The sequence below is a fragment of the Epinephelus fuscoguttatus genome, linkage group LG5, assembly GCF_011397635.1.
Source record: "Epinephelus fuscoguttatus linkage group LG5, E.fuscoguttatus.final_Chr_v1".
Taxonomy (NCBI): Eukaryota; Metazoa; Chordata; class Actinopteri; order Perciformes; family Serranidae; genus Epinephelus; species Epinephelus fuscoguttatus.
The window spans coordinates 44,168,118-44,183,529 of NC_064756.1; the positions used below are offsets into that span (position 1 = coordinate 44,168,118).

At 41.3% G+C, this 15,412-nt stretch overlaps 1 protein-coding gene across 2 annotated transcripts in view; it reads left to right on the top strand.

The window, feature by feature from the left end:
- The window catches only part of ppm1da (protein phosphatase, Mg2+/Mn2+ dependent, 1Da), a 48,422-nt gene that overhangs the window by 24,898 nt on the left and 8,112 nt on the right, over positions 1-15,412 (top strand). For both annotated transcript variants that reach the window (XM_049576764.1, XM_049576765.1), the window contains 2 exons: positions 3,503-3,684; positions 3,987-4,211. In XM_049576764.1, the coding sequence (XP_049432721.1) occupies positions 3,503-3,684; positions 3,987-4,211 (407 nt within the window). The remainder of the gene's footprint in view (positions 1-3,502; positions 3,685-3,986; positions 4,212-15,412) is intronic.

Here is a 15,412-nt window from a genome sequence, read left to right on the forward strand (position 1 = left end):
GAAGCTCAGTTTTAGTAAGTTTTCCAACTTTTGCCAAGAGGGAACTTTAGATATTGGTCCCTAGATTATATTCACCGAGTTTCATGTAGGTTGGTCAAACTTCTTAGGAAGAGATCGATTTTAAGTGTTTAAATTTGTTCCTCATGACGAGAGGCATTTCTGTGCAAAGTTTCATGACTCTACGACATACGGGGCATGAGATAAGCCCATTTAAAGTTTGCAATTTAAATCAGTTGCTATAGTGCCCCCCTTTGGCCAATTGATGTAATATTGCTTCATTCACATCCTCCCATGACCCTCTACCACTGTGCCAAATTTCACATGGATTGACCAAGTCAGTGAGGAGAAAAACGTGGAACAGAGACACAGACAGACACACCCACAGACAGAGTTTTTGTCATTATATAGTAAGATAAGATAGGCCTATATGCCTATAATGAAACTGATACCGTTGCTATTTAAGCATTATCACATGAGAGGGAGAGATGTTGTACTGTGATATCGTCACGGCTGTGATTGTCCTCAGCACTCGGCCTGTGGCCTTGTGCCTATGACCGAATCACAGCCGTGACAATATCACAGTACAACATCACAAGCTCGAGCGTGATATTGCTTTTATACAACAGTTCAACAGTTAAATAAGCAAGGCTGATTAAGAAATGAAGAACGAGGACAAAATAGAAAATTTAAGCATTTTATTTGTCTTCCGCCAACAAAAATAGTTCCCTCAGGACTCTGCTGTCACCGTTGCTATGTAACGCAGACATGGTGCGCCAGGCACTTACTCTTTATACACATTTATCTGCACGTTTCCATTAATTGTGCAGCCGGTGAAATAAGTCTTGAAATAAGTGGTAACTGCATGGTGGACTGTCGCTTCACAGGCACAGCCGACTCTGCCTTCTGATCTGACAGTATGTTGCTTTTCTCCAAGTCATTGAGCTCCGCTGATGAAACACTGACAAACCTGGATGTGTGCTCAGATGGATTCAGCTTCTCCTCTCCCTCATCTTCCTCTGATGACCATTCATAGTTCAGTTCAAAACTTATTTTAGGAAATAAATCCATATTTTTGGCTGTTTGACAGTGGATGAATTAATTAGCCTACAACGCAACTGCTGACCTAACTGACACTAACCGTCAGTTTTGATTTGATTGTTGATTAAAATCAGCTGTGAGGCGGAGTGATACATACACAGTGAAATAACCGTGATGTTGTACTCCAATATCATCACAGTTCTCTCGACCAATCAGATTGCAGGGCCGGAACTAACTGTTGTATAATTTTAGATAGCGCGGGATACCTTATTATCGTATTATTGCCCAACCCTACCGAGCTGTGCTCTAGTGTGCTCACCTGTGTGTGTGTGTGTGTGTGTGTGTGTGTGTGTGTGTGTGTGTGTGTGTGTGTGTGTGTGTGTGCGCGCGCGCGCATGCGCATCGGGGTGAAACCGTACACGATACAGAGAGCAGAGGAGAATTGTAAACGGCAGTGCGCCGCTGCTAGTTGCATGTATGGGAAACACTGCTCTTTATGGTATGAGTTCTTCTGGGTCATCGTGTTCTTCAGCAACGTGTACAGTTGCTTTCAGGACTCTCTCTGGCAGCCATTCTCGCCTCTAAACTTTTCTCTGGGTGCGTCCCAAGTCTCTTAAATTACTGCTAGTGCTACTGCTAGCTGACTTTGCTAGCTGTTTAGCCCCTCCCACCTAGGAAATGCGAGGAACTAGCGCTAGGAGCGATGAGCGAGCATTGTCGGTTTAAGAGACATGAGACGGCCTTACTCTGAAGCGTCACGTGAAGCGACGTCCATTCCTGATGACGGCGGCACAACTGGCTCTGCTGCATAACGGAGCCAGCATTTAGCGTACATCCCAAGTCTCATTATATTCGCTGATCAAAGCCGTAACCCCCTGCCCCCCGCCGTCATGACTTTGGTCACACAGTTTTGCATGTGTTACCATTGTTATTGAGACATTTGCCGAAGTTTGTGGCAATTACAGAACGGTCTGTAGCCCTGCCACTGTCACTGTGATGAGCATCATTATCATTATTATTATCATCATCATTATTATCACTATTATTAAATCCACTCGCCATCATTCAACAAGTCAGCTGCTGAGTGAATAAGACATATCAGACCTGTCAGTCTACCTCAATCAATTTTATCAATTTTATTTATAAAGCCCAATATCACAAATCACAATTTGCCTCACAGGGCTTTACAGCATACGACATCCCTCTGTCCTAGGACCCTCACAGCGGATAAGGAAAAACTCAGCAAAAAACCCTTTAACGGGGGGAAAACGGTAGAAACCTCAGGAAGAGCAACTGAGGAGGGATCCCTCTTTCAGGACGGACAGACGTGCAATAGATGTCGTACAGAACAGATCAGCATAACAAATTAACAGTAATCCGTATGACACAATGACACAGAGAGAGAGACAGTGACAGAGAGAGGTGCAGGACAGACGGTAATGACAGTAGCTTACAACAACATGAAAGTAATAATATTAATTAATATTAATATTAATAGGCTAATTAATATTACCTACAAGCTATTAAACATTATTCCACTCACATGACATGCAGGACAATTAATGATGGGCAAATGTGTGTGTGTGTGTGTGTTTGTGTGTGGTGTTATATCAACACGTGTGGTTCTGGACATGAGCAGCTGTACATTTAACAGCCACACATCACCGACAGTCCGCTGAACAACGCAACAGATTGTGAATGAAATAAACTTAATTACAACATGACAGTCTTGCACGAAATATCATTAACGTTACTCTTTGTAGTCACGTAGGCATGTGAATTACAGTGTTTCATTGCAAAGAATGCATGTAACGGGTACACTTGCGCTATTTCTCCGCCATCTCGTTCAAATGAGCCAGATAAAGGGGGCGGGTATTTATACGTCATGGCCTCAAGCTGAAAAAGACTTCCTGTTAGGAACCTGTCAACCATCCTAGCTCGTAGCTGCTTAAAGCTTGCTGCTAGCTCCTAGCGCTAGCTCCTCGCTGCACAAATAAGAGACTTGGGACGGCCTAGAAGATGGCTGACCTCGAACGACTTCCGGTTCAAGCGAGGAGCTAGCAGTAGCACTATAAAAATAAGAGACTTGGGACGCACCCTCTATGCTCTCACTCTAGCTGGCTCTAGCACGCCTGTGGTGTGCAGCGGTTAAATGGGTCCCCGTTGAAACACTTTCCCACCGCACACGTTCCGGATGTTGTTTGGGCTATTCACCGGTATTGCGGTATATGAAAATTCATATCATAACGAAAATAAATAACGATTCTCGGTACGAACCGGTATACCGCCCAGTCCTAGCTGCAGCACATTTTCATTCAAGTGCCTGTATTTTTGCCAAACTCAGAAATCTGCCTTTTGTACAAAAATTTTAGACAAGTGAAAGAGAGGAAGGGCAGCAGTCATCACTGAGGGCGTTTGTTAAGACCAGTGGTGATTACAGTTATGTTTCTCTTCTCTGCAACAGGTGATCTGTGGAGCTATGACTTCTACAGCGGGAAGTTTGTAGTTTCTCCAGAGCCAGACACTAGTGTGGTGACTCTTGACCCCAGAAAACACCGCTACATCATCCTGGGCAGCGATGGTTTGTGGAACATGGTACCACCTCAAGAGGCTATCTCCATGTGTCAAAACAATGATGAGGCAATGGTGAGTGGAGAGCTACATTAGAAAAGACTTGTTTCTGTCAAGGCTCTTGTTCTTCCTGTTCCTCTTGTTCTTGTTCCTATTCTTGTTGTTGTTCATCTTCTTATTGTTATTATTATTCTTATTCTTGTTTTTATTATAGATAGATAACTTCCTTTCTTACCTCCCTGGACTTTTTGGCCTGTTGTACATTAAAGGTTACACAAACAAAGGGCCCTATCATGATTTATGAAAAATAATCTAACAGCGTAGTTTCAACCTCACATCAGACCATGTCAGTGTTGTAACAACCTTCCATGCTGCAGGCACCATGTGGGGTATCAAGTGCCCGGCAGCTTGTTAGCCATGCTCTGCTGCGGTGGCGCCAGCGCATGTTACGCGCAGACAACACCAGTGCCATCGTCATTGCCCTGCAGGAGCCTGGGACCTCCCAGGACACGCTGCACCATGAGGAGGTGCTGCTGGACCTAGCCAAGGTGTCCCAGTGTCCTCCCACCTCCATATCCCGTGCTGACACGCCTCTCCTTCAGGTGAGAGCAGGATGATAACAAGTTTATTTTACACCTAAGAATTCCCCAATGAATACCCAAAGCATATTGAGGAGTGTAACAAAATTAAGGCTTGTGCCTTTTATTTAGAGAGGGTTCCAGTTAAATTTTTAGCAGTTAAAAAAGTTGAGAAAGGGTTGAATTCCTGCATAGTCCGAATCATTGCATATCCAGTAAACATTTGGCTGACACTGTGCAGGACTATAACACTTAAGTTTGCATGGTTTTATTTCCCTATGCACCTGTCTAGGGCTTAAATGACTCCTCTGGTAACTCGAAAAATTCCATTACTAAAAAGCCTTGAGGCAAAATATTTGCCTCCAGGCTTCGTTAAATCCAGAACAACTATACAGCTTACTGTGTTTCACATGGATGATTATTTCTGTTTCACAATCCGCTTACGTTACTACTACTGTAGAGCTGTAAATTAATCGTCAATAATATGTCTGACGTTTCATAAAGCTCATGGAGAGAATGCCAAGAGTGTGCAAAGCAGTAATCAGAGCAAAGGGTGGCTATTTTGAAGAAACTAGAATATAAAACATGTTTTCAGTTATTTCACCTTTTTTTGTTAAGTACATAACTCCACATGTGTTCATTCATGGTTTTGATGCCTTCAGTGAGAATCTACAATGTAAATAGTCATGAAAATAAAGAAAACACATTGAATGAGAAGGTGTGTCCAAACTTTTGGCCTGTACTGTATGTCTCACTGTGGGAGTGTCGTCAAAGCTCGTGCATGTGCGCCCAGCTCCACAATGAATGAGATATAAGTGCATGTGAGGCTTTCTATAAGCTCCATAAGTTTAACATCCAGGTGTAAAGGGACCTTCACATAACTTTATCAGTCAGTCAGCGGGTCAGTGAACACGCCAACAGTGGTCCTAAGCGGTGTCTCCGTAACCATGGCAACAATGATGCCGAGTGATAGACCTGCCATTATGTGACATTCTCCTCCGCAAATTCTGATTTCACCCTTAGATGCATAAGTGGGGTCAAAAATGACCCCAGGGGTTGTTTTTCTTTAATATTTATGGAATTAAAAGTTTATATCATTTCATATTCCAGGTATTCCTCATAAAACATGTTTTTGAGATGAGGCCAGTTGCATTTAAAAAAATTTTTTTATACATTTTAAGAAATTGTTGTTTTTGTATCACTACCCCACTCTTCCATAAGTGGGGTCAAAAACGACCCCAAGCATTTCCTATGGAATATCAAGGGTTAGAATCTTTGATTCTTATCAACTGTGACTGTCAGGTATACATTTACTGTCACACTTACACATCTAATGCCAGCAGTCTCACCACCCAGGAGGATTTTTATACAGCAACATATATCTAAGTATTATATTCTTGGAATACATATGACGTTATAAAATATGAACTTATTTTCCACATCCATGACTTTTGTGTGATATAGTATTATTGTCATCAAATCAGCCTACTTTGTAGTTAGCTAACACTAGCTAACTAAGCTAGTTGACCAAAATATAGCTAACTAAGCTAGCTAGTGTTAGCTAACTGCAATGTAGGTACTAGTTAGCTAACTATTATGTAATGTTAGTACTGTAATGGCTAGCTAGCTAGCTAACATTACTGCATTTGTTGTGTGGAGATAAGCAGCCTTACTATATTTATAGCTTCCTCGTAATAAAATCTAACCATAATTGTGTGTGTGTGTGTGTGTGTGTGTGTGTGTGTGCGCGTGCGTGCATGCGTGTGTGCGCCCGTGCTCACGTGCTAGGTAGCCTATTATGCTATTATTGATTATTCAGTGATGTCATTAGTAAGTGTGAGTGTGTGTGTGGGGTTAACATTATTGCATTTGTTGTGTAGAGATAAGCAGACTTACTGCTTACTATGATATTAATAGCTTCCTTCCTTGTTATAGCTTCCTTCCTACCTGTTAGGTAGCCTATTATACTATTATTGATTATTCAATGATGTCATTAGTTGTTAAAATGTTAATAAAAAGTGATAAACATATCAAACATGAAATCATTCTTTTGTTGACCAAAATATAATACAAATCATCATCTTTAACCAAAATGAAAGAAATTGCTTAAGTTTATCACATAATACGCATTGATTCTAATTGGGGTCATTTTTGACCCCACTTATGGAAGAGTGTAGGTATTGGTAGGTCATGCATCTAAGGGTTAATATTTTTCCACTATGTCTCGTGAAACTCTTTTGGATTAATATTTCATTCCCAGTATGTCAAATACATAGTCTACATGCAGTAGAGTATTGTGTGCACAGAAATATAGGGACCAATTGCATCCAGTATTGAATCAGTAAGGAACAGTCAATTTTATTTTTCAATATGGGACGATCTCGTATTGTACGGGGCAAGTGGCAGTTCTATCGTCTACATACCTCGGTGTGGTGCTGGCATCAGTCACATTACACCAGGGCCACACTGCCCGCGGAAGTGCAGCGCACCGAAATTCTCTCGCGCACCGGAGCACCTCCGTTCACATCAGACGCGCATTTCTCCACACCGTCGACAAGCGATTCTGCTCCCAGCTCTTGTTTTTCACTGCCTGGCTTGTCAGATTCGCTCGCGGCTTGCGCAGAAAATAGACCAGACGCCGAACTGATCGCTGCAAATCGTGAGCCTGCCGTGGAGCTTCCCGGCGCGGCGCAGCCAGTGTGGACGACACAGTCGGTTAACATGGGCGCCGAAAGTAAACTGCCTTCTCTTCTCGGTGCTTCGAGGCTATTCGCGGCGCTTCCGTGGGCGGTGTGGCCATAGCGTTACTTATCCTCATTTTTACTATCCTTACTTTTATTTAGACCTCCGCAGAAAAAGAGTCTGATGCATTTTAGAGCTTTGCGCTACTCGGTCAATTAAATAACTTCACTACTGACAAGCTGTTTGACTCAGAAAGTAGTGACGTTACCACCACACTACTGACATTGCTCCTGAGACGGTACTGCCCAACAGTGATTATTTTTGACAGCGTGAGAAATAGTGGCATAGCGTGAGTGCATGTGAAACCGGTCATTTACATGACTCTCACGCTGATTGCATGACAGTTGACAGCTCTGACTTTCAAAAAAGGAAACAAATTTATAGCTCATTTCTCTCATTTCAGAGACTTTTCTTATTTTCACTTTTATATATTACTGTTGTCCTTAGATAAAGTTAAAGTAATTTAATGAAAACACACAGTATTTCTTATCAGATGGCTCGATGAATCGCCAGAATAATCCATAGAATACTCGATTACTAAAAGAATCGATTGCTACAACTCTACACCTGTCTATAGGGGGTGGGCATTAGACAACACTTAGTCTAACATTTCAACACATTCTCACTCCGACCTTGTCACATATGGTCGTGGACTTTACACATCAAGTTATGATGTGCCATGTACCCTGGATGCATTGGTTGTTGACATTCTGGGGCACTGTGTCAACTTCAGCCTGTTACATTTCATTGTGTCTTCTGTTTTCACAGGAAATGTGATGGTAACAAAAGCACTTGGTTGGGTTTAGGAAAAAACAACAGGGTTTGGCTTGACATTCATACGGGAAGTGAACACTGGCCTCCTCGGTAAAAGTCAGTGATTGTTGGACCTAGCCCCAACCCCTCCCGCCTGCCCTACTTGGATTTATGCCCCCTTAACTTCATGGGGTGGCGTTACAGAATAAAGGCGACTGTTATCTGGTCATTGATATTCGACGACTTCGGAGTGAGGCAGGGTTGAGCATTTAGACAGTTGCAGCTCCCACAGATGGTACTTGATAAATCATGCTTCTACAGATCAATAATGAAAATTCAGATGATGGGCCAAAAATTTTACTGACACATTGTGAAGATGCCATTACCTGTACAATCACACATGCAAGATTAATATACTGTTGTAACATGACAAATGTACACACACACCTGATATGATAACAGTAGGAAGTAATGTGGCATTAACTGTACCGTACATGTATCATGTATTGTTTAGCACAAGGTCCAGTATAATAAAACACCTCAGACAGCTCAATTCAGTAGTATTGGATTGCATTATGTCTAGGGATGCCCTCCTGGCTAGTCGGCACCAGAAATATTAGTCAGTTAAACCTATTAGTGTTTTATTAATGTGTAAGGCTGCTTAACTGTCATGCAGCCACCCGCCACTAGCGGTTGCTACAGAGCCGTCAGACAGCAGTCCCCATCTCCGCGGTAATGCTTAAGTAAACCGCAGTTTTAAAACATTACGGTGGGAAATTGGAGAGATGTCCTCTAGCAAAACCAGTGCGGTTTGGCAGTACTTTGATCTAAAAAATGAATTCAGCAGCAATTAATCTTTTTGAGATGTTTTATTTTTTGTTAACTTTAAAGCTACTCTTACCTTTCTAGCATTTCACATAGCACTTACAAAAAATTTGAACATCCACAACTCCCGCCTCCCTCCAAAGTCCCATCCCCCTCCTCCTGCAACTCCACCTCCCTCCAAAGGCCTACTCCCCCCTCCTCCATTACGTCCTCATTACGTCTATGATAGACGTAAGCATTGGCAAGGTAACGTTAGATACACGAAGAGGAGCACGAGTGTAACATGGGTTAATGTTACAACCAAGACAGTCAAACGCAACCCTGGAGTAGGGATGTAACGATATGGAAAATTTGATATCTCGATTATAGTGACCAAATTATCACAGTAAACGATAATATCGCGATATTTTTTCAAGCGCTGTAAAATGTCCAAAAAATAGATATATTGAAATAACTTCACTAAATCTTGTAACCTCCTTATTATACCAAAATGTTAACAGCCAAAATCTTATATTAAAATGAAACTTTCACATTAAAGGGGCATGGGATTGGCACAGCAACAGAAAATTTTATTTTAAATGACAAAATATGTAAACAAATTACAGGAACAAAGTTTATTTGTCTGGTGCATCTTAACAGTCAGCAAAATATGTAAACAATTTATATAGCACGAGAGGAAAAATATATATTAAACAAAACAATGCAAGAGTAGAACAAAAAACATACAATATATAGAATAGATATCACAAATGTGCAGGAGAAACCAAAAAAACCCTAAGGACAATGGTCATCATTACACAGAATAATTCACACATTAAATGTGTGCATGTGAGTGAGAGGAGTCAGTGCCTGTATGAGAAAAGGAGTGCATGTTCTCGTGTGTGTGTGTGTGTGTGTGTGTGTGTTAGGTCAAGACTGTGTGCAGTGAATTTAATTAACCTTGTAAAACCGAGAGTCCATTAAGGCTCTCGGTCAAAGGTTAACACGGCAGCGTTTTATGTTGTTTCCTTGAGCTTATGTCGAGAAAGCATAGCTGGCCGTCTATATATCGATTCTAGCTCACCATACAATAACCATAATCATAGTGATTCAATCATAGTTGATCTCAATTAGCGTTACGTTATGTCGGTTTATATTTTGTTGGCTCCACTCAGTGTTTTCAGCTCCGTTTCGTTTTGAAACACTTAACGTTAGCAACATAGCTGCTAATACGGCTATTAGCTACTCAGCTAGTATTAGCTCCTAAGTGTCTTAAATGAAAACGGAAAACCTAGTCGCCGTTTAGGAGGACAGATACGGCTCAAATGTCCCATATACATCGAGTTACACATTATGACAATCTCAGTAAAACCGAAGTCCCTCACACAATAACTGACGTTTGCATGGCATAACTTGCATTCGCTGTAAAGCTGTGGATGATGGTCACGGAGATGAGCCAGCAGATTTGTAGTGTTGCTACCCTTCGCAGCAACTTTCTTTCTGCATGTTCTGCACACCACCTTCCGCCATGTTTTCATTCTTTGTGTTTACACATGGTACGCATTCACGCAGTGCCTGCATCGCGAGACTTGAATGAGGCTGTTATTACATATCCTGATTATCCACCGCGATAATGCAATTAATTTAAACATAAACGGTAATTCTTACCGTGTAAAAATTAACCGAAATTTACCGTAATATCGGTAATTGTTAAATCCCTACCCTGGAGTTTTAAAACTCAGCCGGAGTCAGTGATGACTGATGAGTTTTAGAATAAGGTTACAGTGCTAATGTTAGATAGTAGTGTTAACATTACTAGTAAGTGGAAACACACAAGGAAGATAACGTTAATGTTTCAGAGGCTATGCTACAGTAGGCTAACGTTAGCCATTAGCAACTGCATGCTGTTTTGTCATAATGTTATAGCCTATGTTACATTAGAGGCATTCTAAAAATACCTGTCCAGCAGAAACTCTGCGACCATCTCGTCCCTTTTTTGCTCAGGATAAAGCTGCATCAGTCTTCGCCATCGCTCGAAAGCAGAACGAGAGTAAATTCTCTCTTAGTGTTGGCTTTTTCTGCAATATTCTTTCTTTTGCCAACTGATTCCCTGTTGGAGCGGCTGGAGGTGGAAGCAGTTGTCCGCATTTGTCTGCCATTGTTACTAGGGCTGTAGTCTGCTGGTCAATGATTCGATTATTTGGTCGCTATGCTCTCGCCCGACCAAATTCTCATTGGTCGAATAATCCCTGTGTTACTTTCATAAGGAGAAAAGTGCTACATCAACAGCTTTCCAGGATTAATCCATTATTTCCTGCGGCGGTTGGACAGGCTAAGTTAACTGTGAAAATGGGGGTGTTTTCAAAACACTCCCATTTTCTTTGGTTGACTACAGCCCTAATTGTTATGGACTAAAAGTTTATATCCACAAGCATCCCTGTTACTAGCCTATTTGTTGTCTCACAGACTCACACTTCCTGGTTAGTGGCGGGTGGGGGGGGTGGGGGGTCAACCATCAATGATTGGTCGGACTTTTCTTAGAATCATATGAGAATGGTATAATTATGAGTTTTTATCTCTGGTGAAATTCACTTACATTTTAGTGTGCCATCAGCTTATTAATAGCATTTTAACCTAAACAAAGAAAAGCGTAAAATTTCCAGAAAGGTAAGTGTTGCTTTAAGTGAGCTGTTCTCAGATAATGTGCAGGGTTTACATTCATACTGCATAGTGCAAAATGCCTCTTATTTCAGCTGAAATTTAATTATAATTTAGATGTTGTTTTATTTAACTTTAAAGTGAATTGCTGTTATTTTTGTTAGATAATCTGCAAGGTTCAATGTGCCCCACATTTCTGAGGCAATTTATTTATTTTAGATGTTATTTCAGTGGTTAACTTTTGACTGGGTTCCATTAGGGATGGGAATTGATAGGCTTTTATTGATATCAATGCCATTATCGATTCTGCTTATCGATCCGATTCTTTATCGATTCCCTTATCGATTCCTTCTGTGAATTTTCTGTGTAGAAAAAGTAGACCTTACAGGTTTTCGGTGTCAACAACACAAATTTTATTGAGTTTCTATTCTAAACAAGAGATAGGTGTTTGTGTAAGTACACAAATATGAAATTGGTCCACTGCTATCATCTAAAATGGAAGAAATGAAAGAATATTTGTACATCATTTGTTTTCATCTACGTCAAAGAAATAACGTTACAAAATCTGTCATTGAGTGTGTTGTGCTATCGTTAACATGGGACAGGACATACGTACCATCACTGGCACTGCTCCGCTGAGACTTTGCTGCAGCTGCACTTAATGCCATGCAACGACAAATGCTTCAGGATGTTGGTGGTAGGGTTGCACGATATTGGGAAAAATTGGCCCCAGCGATATATATTGTGATTTATATTTTTTTCTAAGGACGCATTATTTTCCACCAGATGACCTCAGTAGCTCTACTTGGTGAGAATTAATCATTCTGGAATCATTAGGCTGATGTTGCTTTGAATGCAACAGCATAAAATGTGCTGAAAATAGGCATTTGTTCAGTGAAACCACCATCTCTTTCAGTGTTTCCCCTATATGCAACTATTTTTTCTTTTTTTTCTTTTTTTTTTCATCTTAGCTTTTTAGAAACTAACGTTATATTATGTGGTGCTACAGATGCTTCATATCCAGGTCAATTCACACACTTGTGAGTTAAGCATATAGGGCTCAAAAGGAAAATAAACACAGATCGTGTGGTTCTTGTTCTCAGGGATGGTGGAGCCAACATAGTTAAAGGCATGAGGCTAACTGAGCTTCCAGACGTAAGCTGTGTTGCTCATACTTTACAGCTTGTCATAAATGATAGCCTTTCCAGTCAGAGAGCTGTGCTGGACATTATTGCCACACTTAAAAGCTTTGTAGGTCACTTTGGCCACTCCGTACTGGCCAAACAAAGGCTGAGGGAAAATTCAAGAGGCGCTTGGCCTCCCAACACACAGCATTATCCAAGCTGTCCAGACTCGGTGGAATTCAACATTGTATATGTTGCAGAGGATGTATGAGCAGCGACGTGCACTGAATGTGCCGTATCAACTGATTACTGCACAGTGAGATATAGTGCTCAAAAGGGTGACGTAGCGGAGGTGGAAAAACCGCGATGCATTGTGGGCTTTGCAGGCAATTGGAAAATTGTTTATTTTTCGCGACGCTACGCTTGTGTTCTGTTGTTGTTTTAGCATTTTAAAAGTAACTGTTTCCTTTGAAAATGGTGCAGACTTGCTGTGTCATTAACTGCCACAATCGTTCTCATGATCGCTACGGGAAGAAGATCGATGGGCTGAAATAGAGCTAGGGACAAATCTAACACAGCTGTGCAGTCAGGACTTTTAATTCAGTTTTTAAAAAAGAAAAAAAAAGTACACATCTTGATGTCACTAAAAACATTGTTTCTCAGTTGTCTCCACAGGAGTAAACTTGTCCTAAATTGTGATTAAGAAGTGAAAGTTAAAAATAAAGAAACTCCATGTTGTGCCCACCCATGTATGATGATGGAAAGTTAGAGATTTATGGTGTGAAAATGCCCTAATTCTGAAATAAATAACCGAGAAGCCCATACATATTTACCACATAAATGCAGAGTCAATTTCAGGCTTCAAAATATTTTTGTTTGAAATAAATTGGTCCAGCAGACACCAAGATATGTTAGTCAAAACCTGAGCAAGCAAACAGGCAGCACCACAAGGAGGTGGGGCACAGTGAGGCTTGTAAAGTTTACATACCTCTGAAATGACGACGGTCTTCTCTTTAAGGTGTAAAAATAGGAGGTCCTGCACCCACCCAAAGTTTGCTTGCCCATGAGCCCTTAAAGGTTTGGCATTCCTAAATTTGTCGCCGGTATAATAACTTATACCGTTGATGAGATAGAGGACAAGCTCAGCTTCAGTCAGTGGCGGCAGGGCTTTTAAATCCCGAGTCCAGTCTCCATGCTCATACGGATCCACTCCACCTATTTTCTGGATTTTGTCAAGGTATCGTCCGACACACTTCTCCTTTGCCCGGTCCATTTAAATCTCTCGCTTCACGTCTCTCTCCCGGCGCAACGCAGTGTAAACAAAACAATTTGCCTGTAAAAATAGCGCTGGTTACACACAATGCATTGCGAAGTCACATGCCCTTTTGAGTCCTGTAAGAGGGGAGGAGAGGGCTCCGTCTTATCTCTTAATAAACTAAAGTTATATTATTTTGCGCGACGGACGCTTTATGTAATAACATGACAATTTACTATTTATCGTGTTAGACGGTGAAACGTTTCACCTTATAACGTGATGACTTCTGTTGTTTACACAACGGCATGTCATTTCTGTCTTTACATGGTCGTGCCTTACAATCCTCCTCTGCTCTCTGTATCGCGCATGGCGGAGTTCGGCCCCGATGCACACACACAAACAGACAGGTGCGCGCGCACACACAGACACAGGTGAGCACACTAGAGCACGGCTTGCGGCGCGTTTTCCCGAGTCCAAGACATCTATTAACCAAGCCCGGCCTGAACCCGCAGCACAGCACTGTACACACAGTCTATGGAGCCGACCCTGTGTTGTGTTCAGGCGTTGTCACATAAGTAACAGATTCCAGCACTTGAATAGGCCATTTATTCTTTATTCCACTAAATTAGACATCTTTGTTGGTCAGTCATTAAAATGGAAGCGAGTTTTACACGCATCACTAGGCAATTTAAATGTGCATGCTTAATTTAATTAGGGCAAGCCACATTGCAAGCCCCACAATGTAAATATTGCACACGTGTGCATCACGATGGCGAGACATATCGTTCAGGCCTAGTTGGTGGTGTTTCCGCCCTTGCATGTAATTACGGTGCTGTATAAATTGCACGTCGCACTGTTAGTCTTTTTTGATGAAGTGAAGCCTTGCTTTCGACAGCTTCTGTCTCTCCCCCATTACGTCGTCTTTGTTGTTGAATGTGCTGCTGACTGACGAGCGTGACGTGCGTCATCAACATAAATATTCGGCGTAATGAAAACAATCAATAAGGGAATGAAAGTAGTTCTTGACTCCCATCCCTAGTTTTCATCATGTTCACATTCATACCACACGGTGCAAAGTGTTTCCTACTTCAGTGGCATTTAAAATCCAACCTTGTTAAAGATTATGATTAAAGGCTTCAAAGGGCTCTTAATGCACACACTATTTTTTTGGGAGGGTTTTTTTTGAGTGTTTTTTAGAGTAGTCGAACAGTCTTAATTAAAATCGTTTAGTCGACAGGGAAATTAGTCGCCAGGAACATCCCTGATTATGTCCACACCGTCCTCAGCCCTTCTGTTGAAACCTGAAGCTTTTTTTTTCCTGGTTAAAGCTGAGGGGTGTACCACTTTTAACCTGGCTAGATTGCCATGGTAACTTATGTAGCAACTCTAACCTGTTTGGGACCAGTTTTTTTTTGAGTTTCGACTTGAAATCTGCTAAAAGACACCTTTCACAGCTCCTTAGAGTAGCATCACATGTAGTCAAAATTCAATATAAGAGCGATACAGATTTTCGGCTTAGGGAATACGCCATCAGTGCACTTCATCCAGCTTGTGAAGCCCAATGTTACATAAATGCCCCTGAGCGAGGTTGTGCAATTACAGTAGTGATCAATGATGCAAATGCAAAATCGCAGGTAACATACATTGATAGTTCACTGTATTATTAATCGGGATGACATTTACTTGCATATGAAATGCGGTATCATTTCTTTAAACCATACAATAACATCACCACTTTGAATTATGCCTTTATGCTTGGTCCTGATTGCTGAAATCCATTTTCCACTGCAGTTTATAGATTAGTCTATTGGGGTTGATCACAAAAAATTTTCAATCATTAAATTAGTGCTGCATGATTTGATAAAAATATGCGATTGCGATTTGAGTGG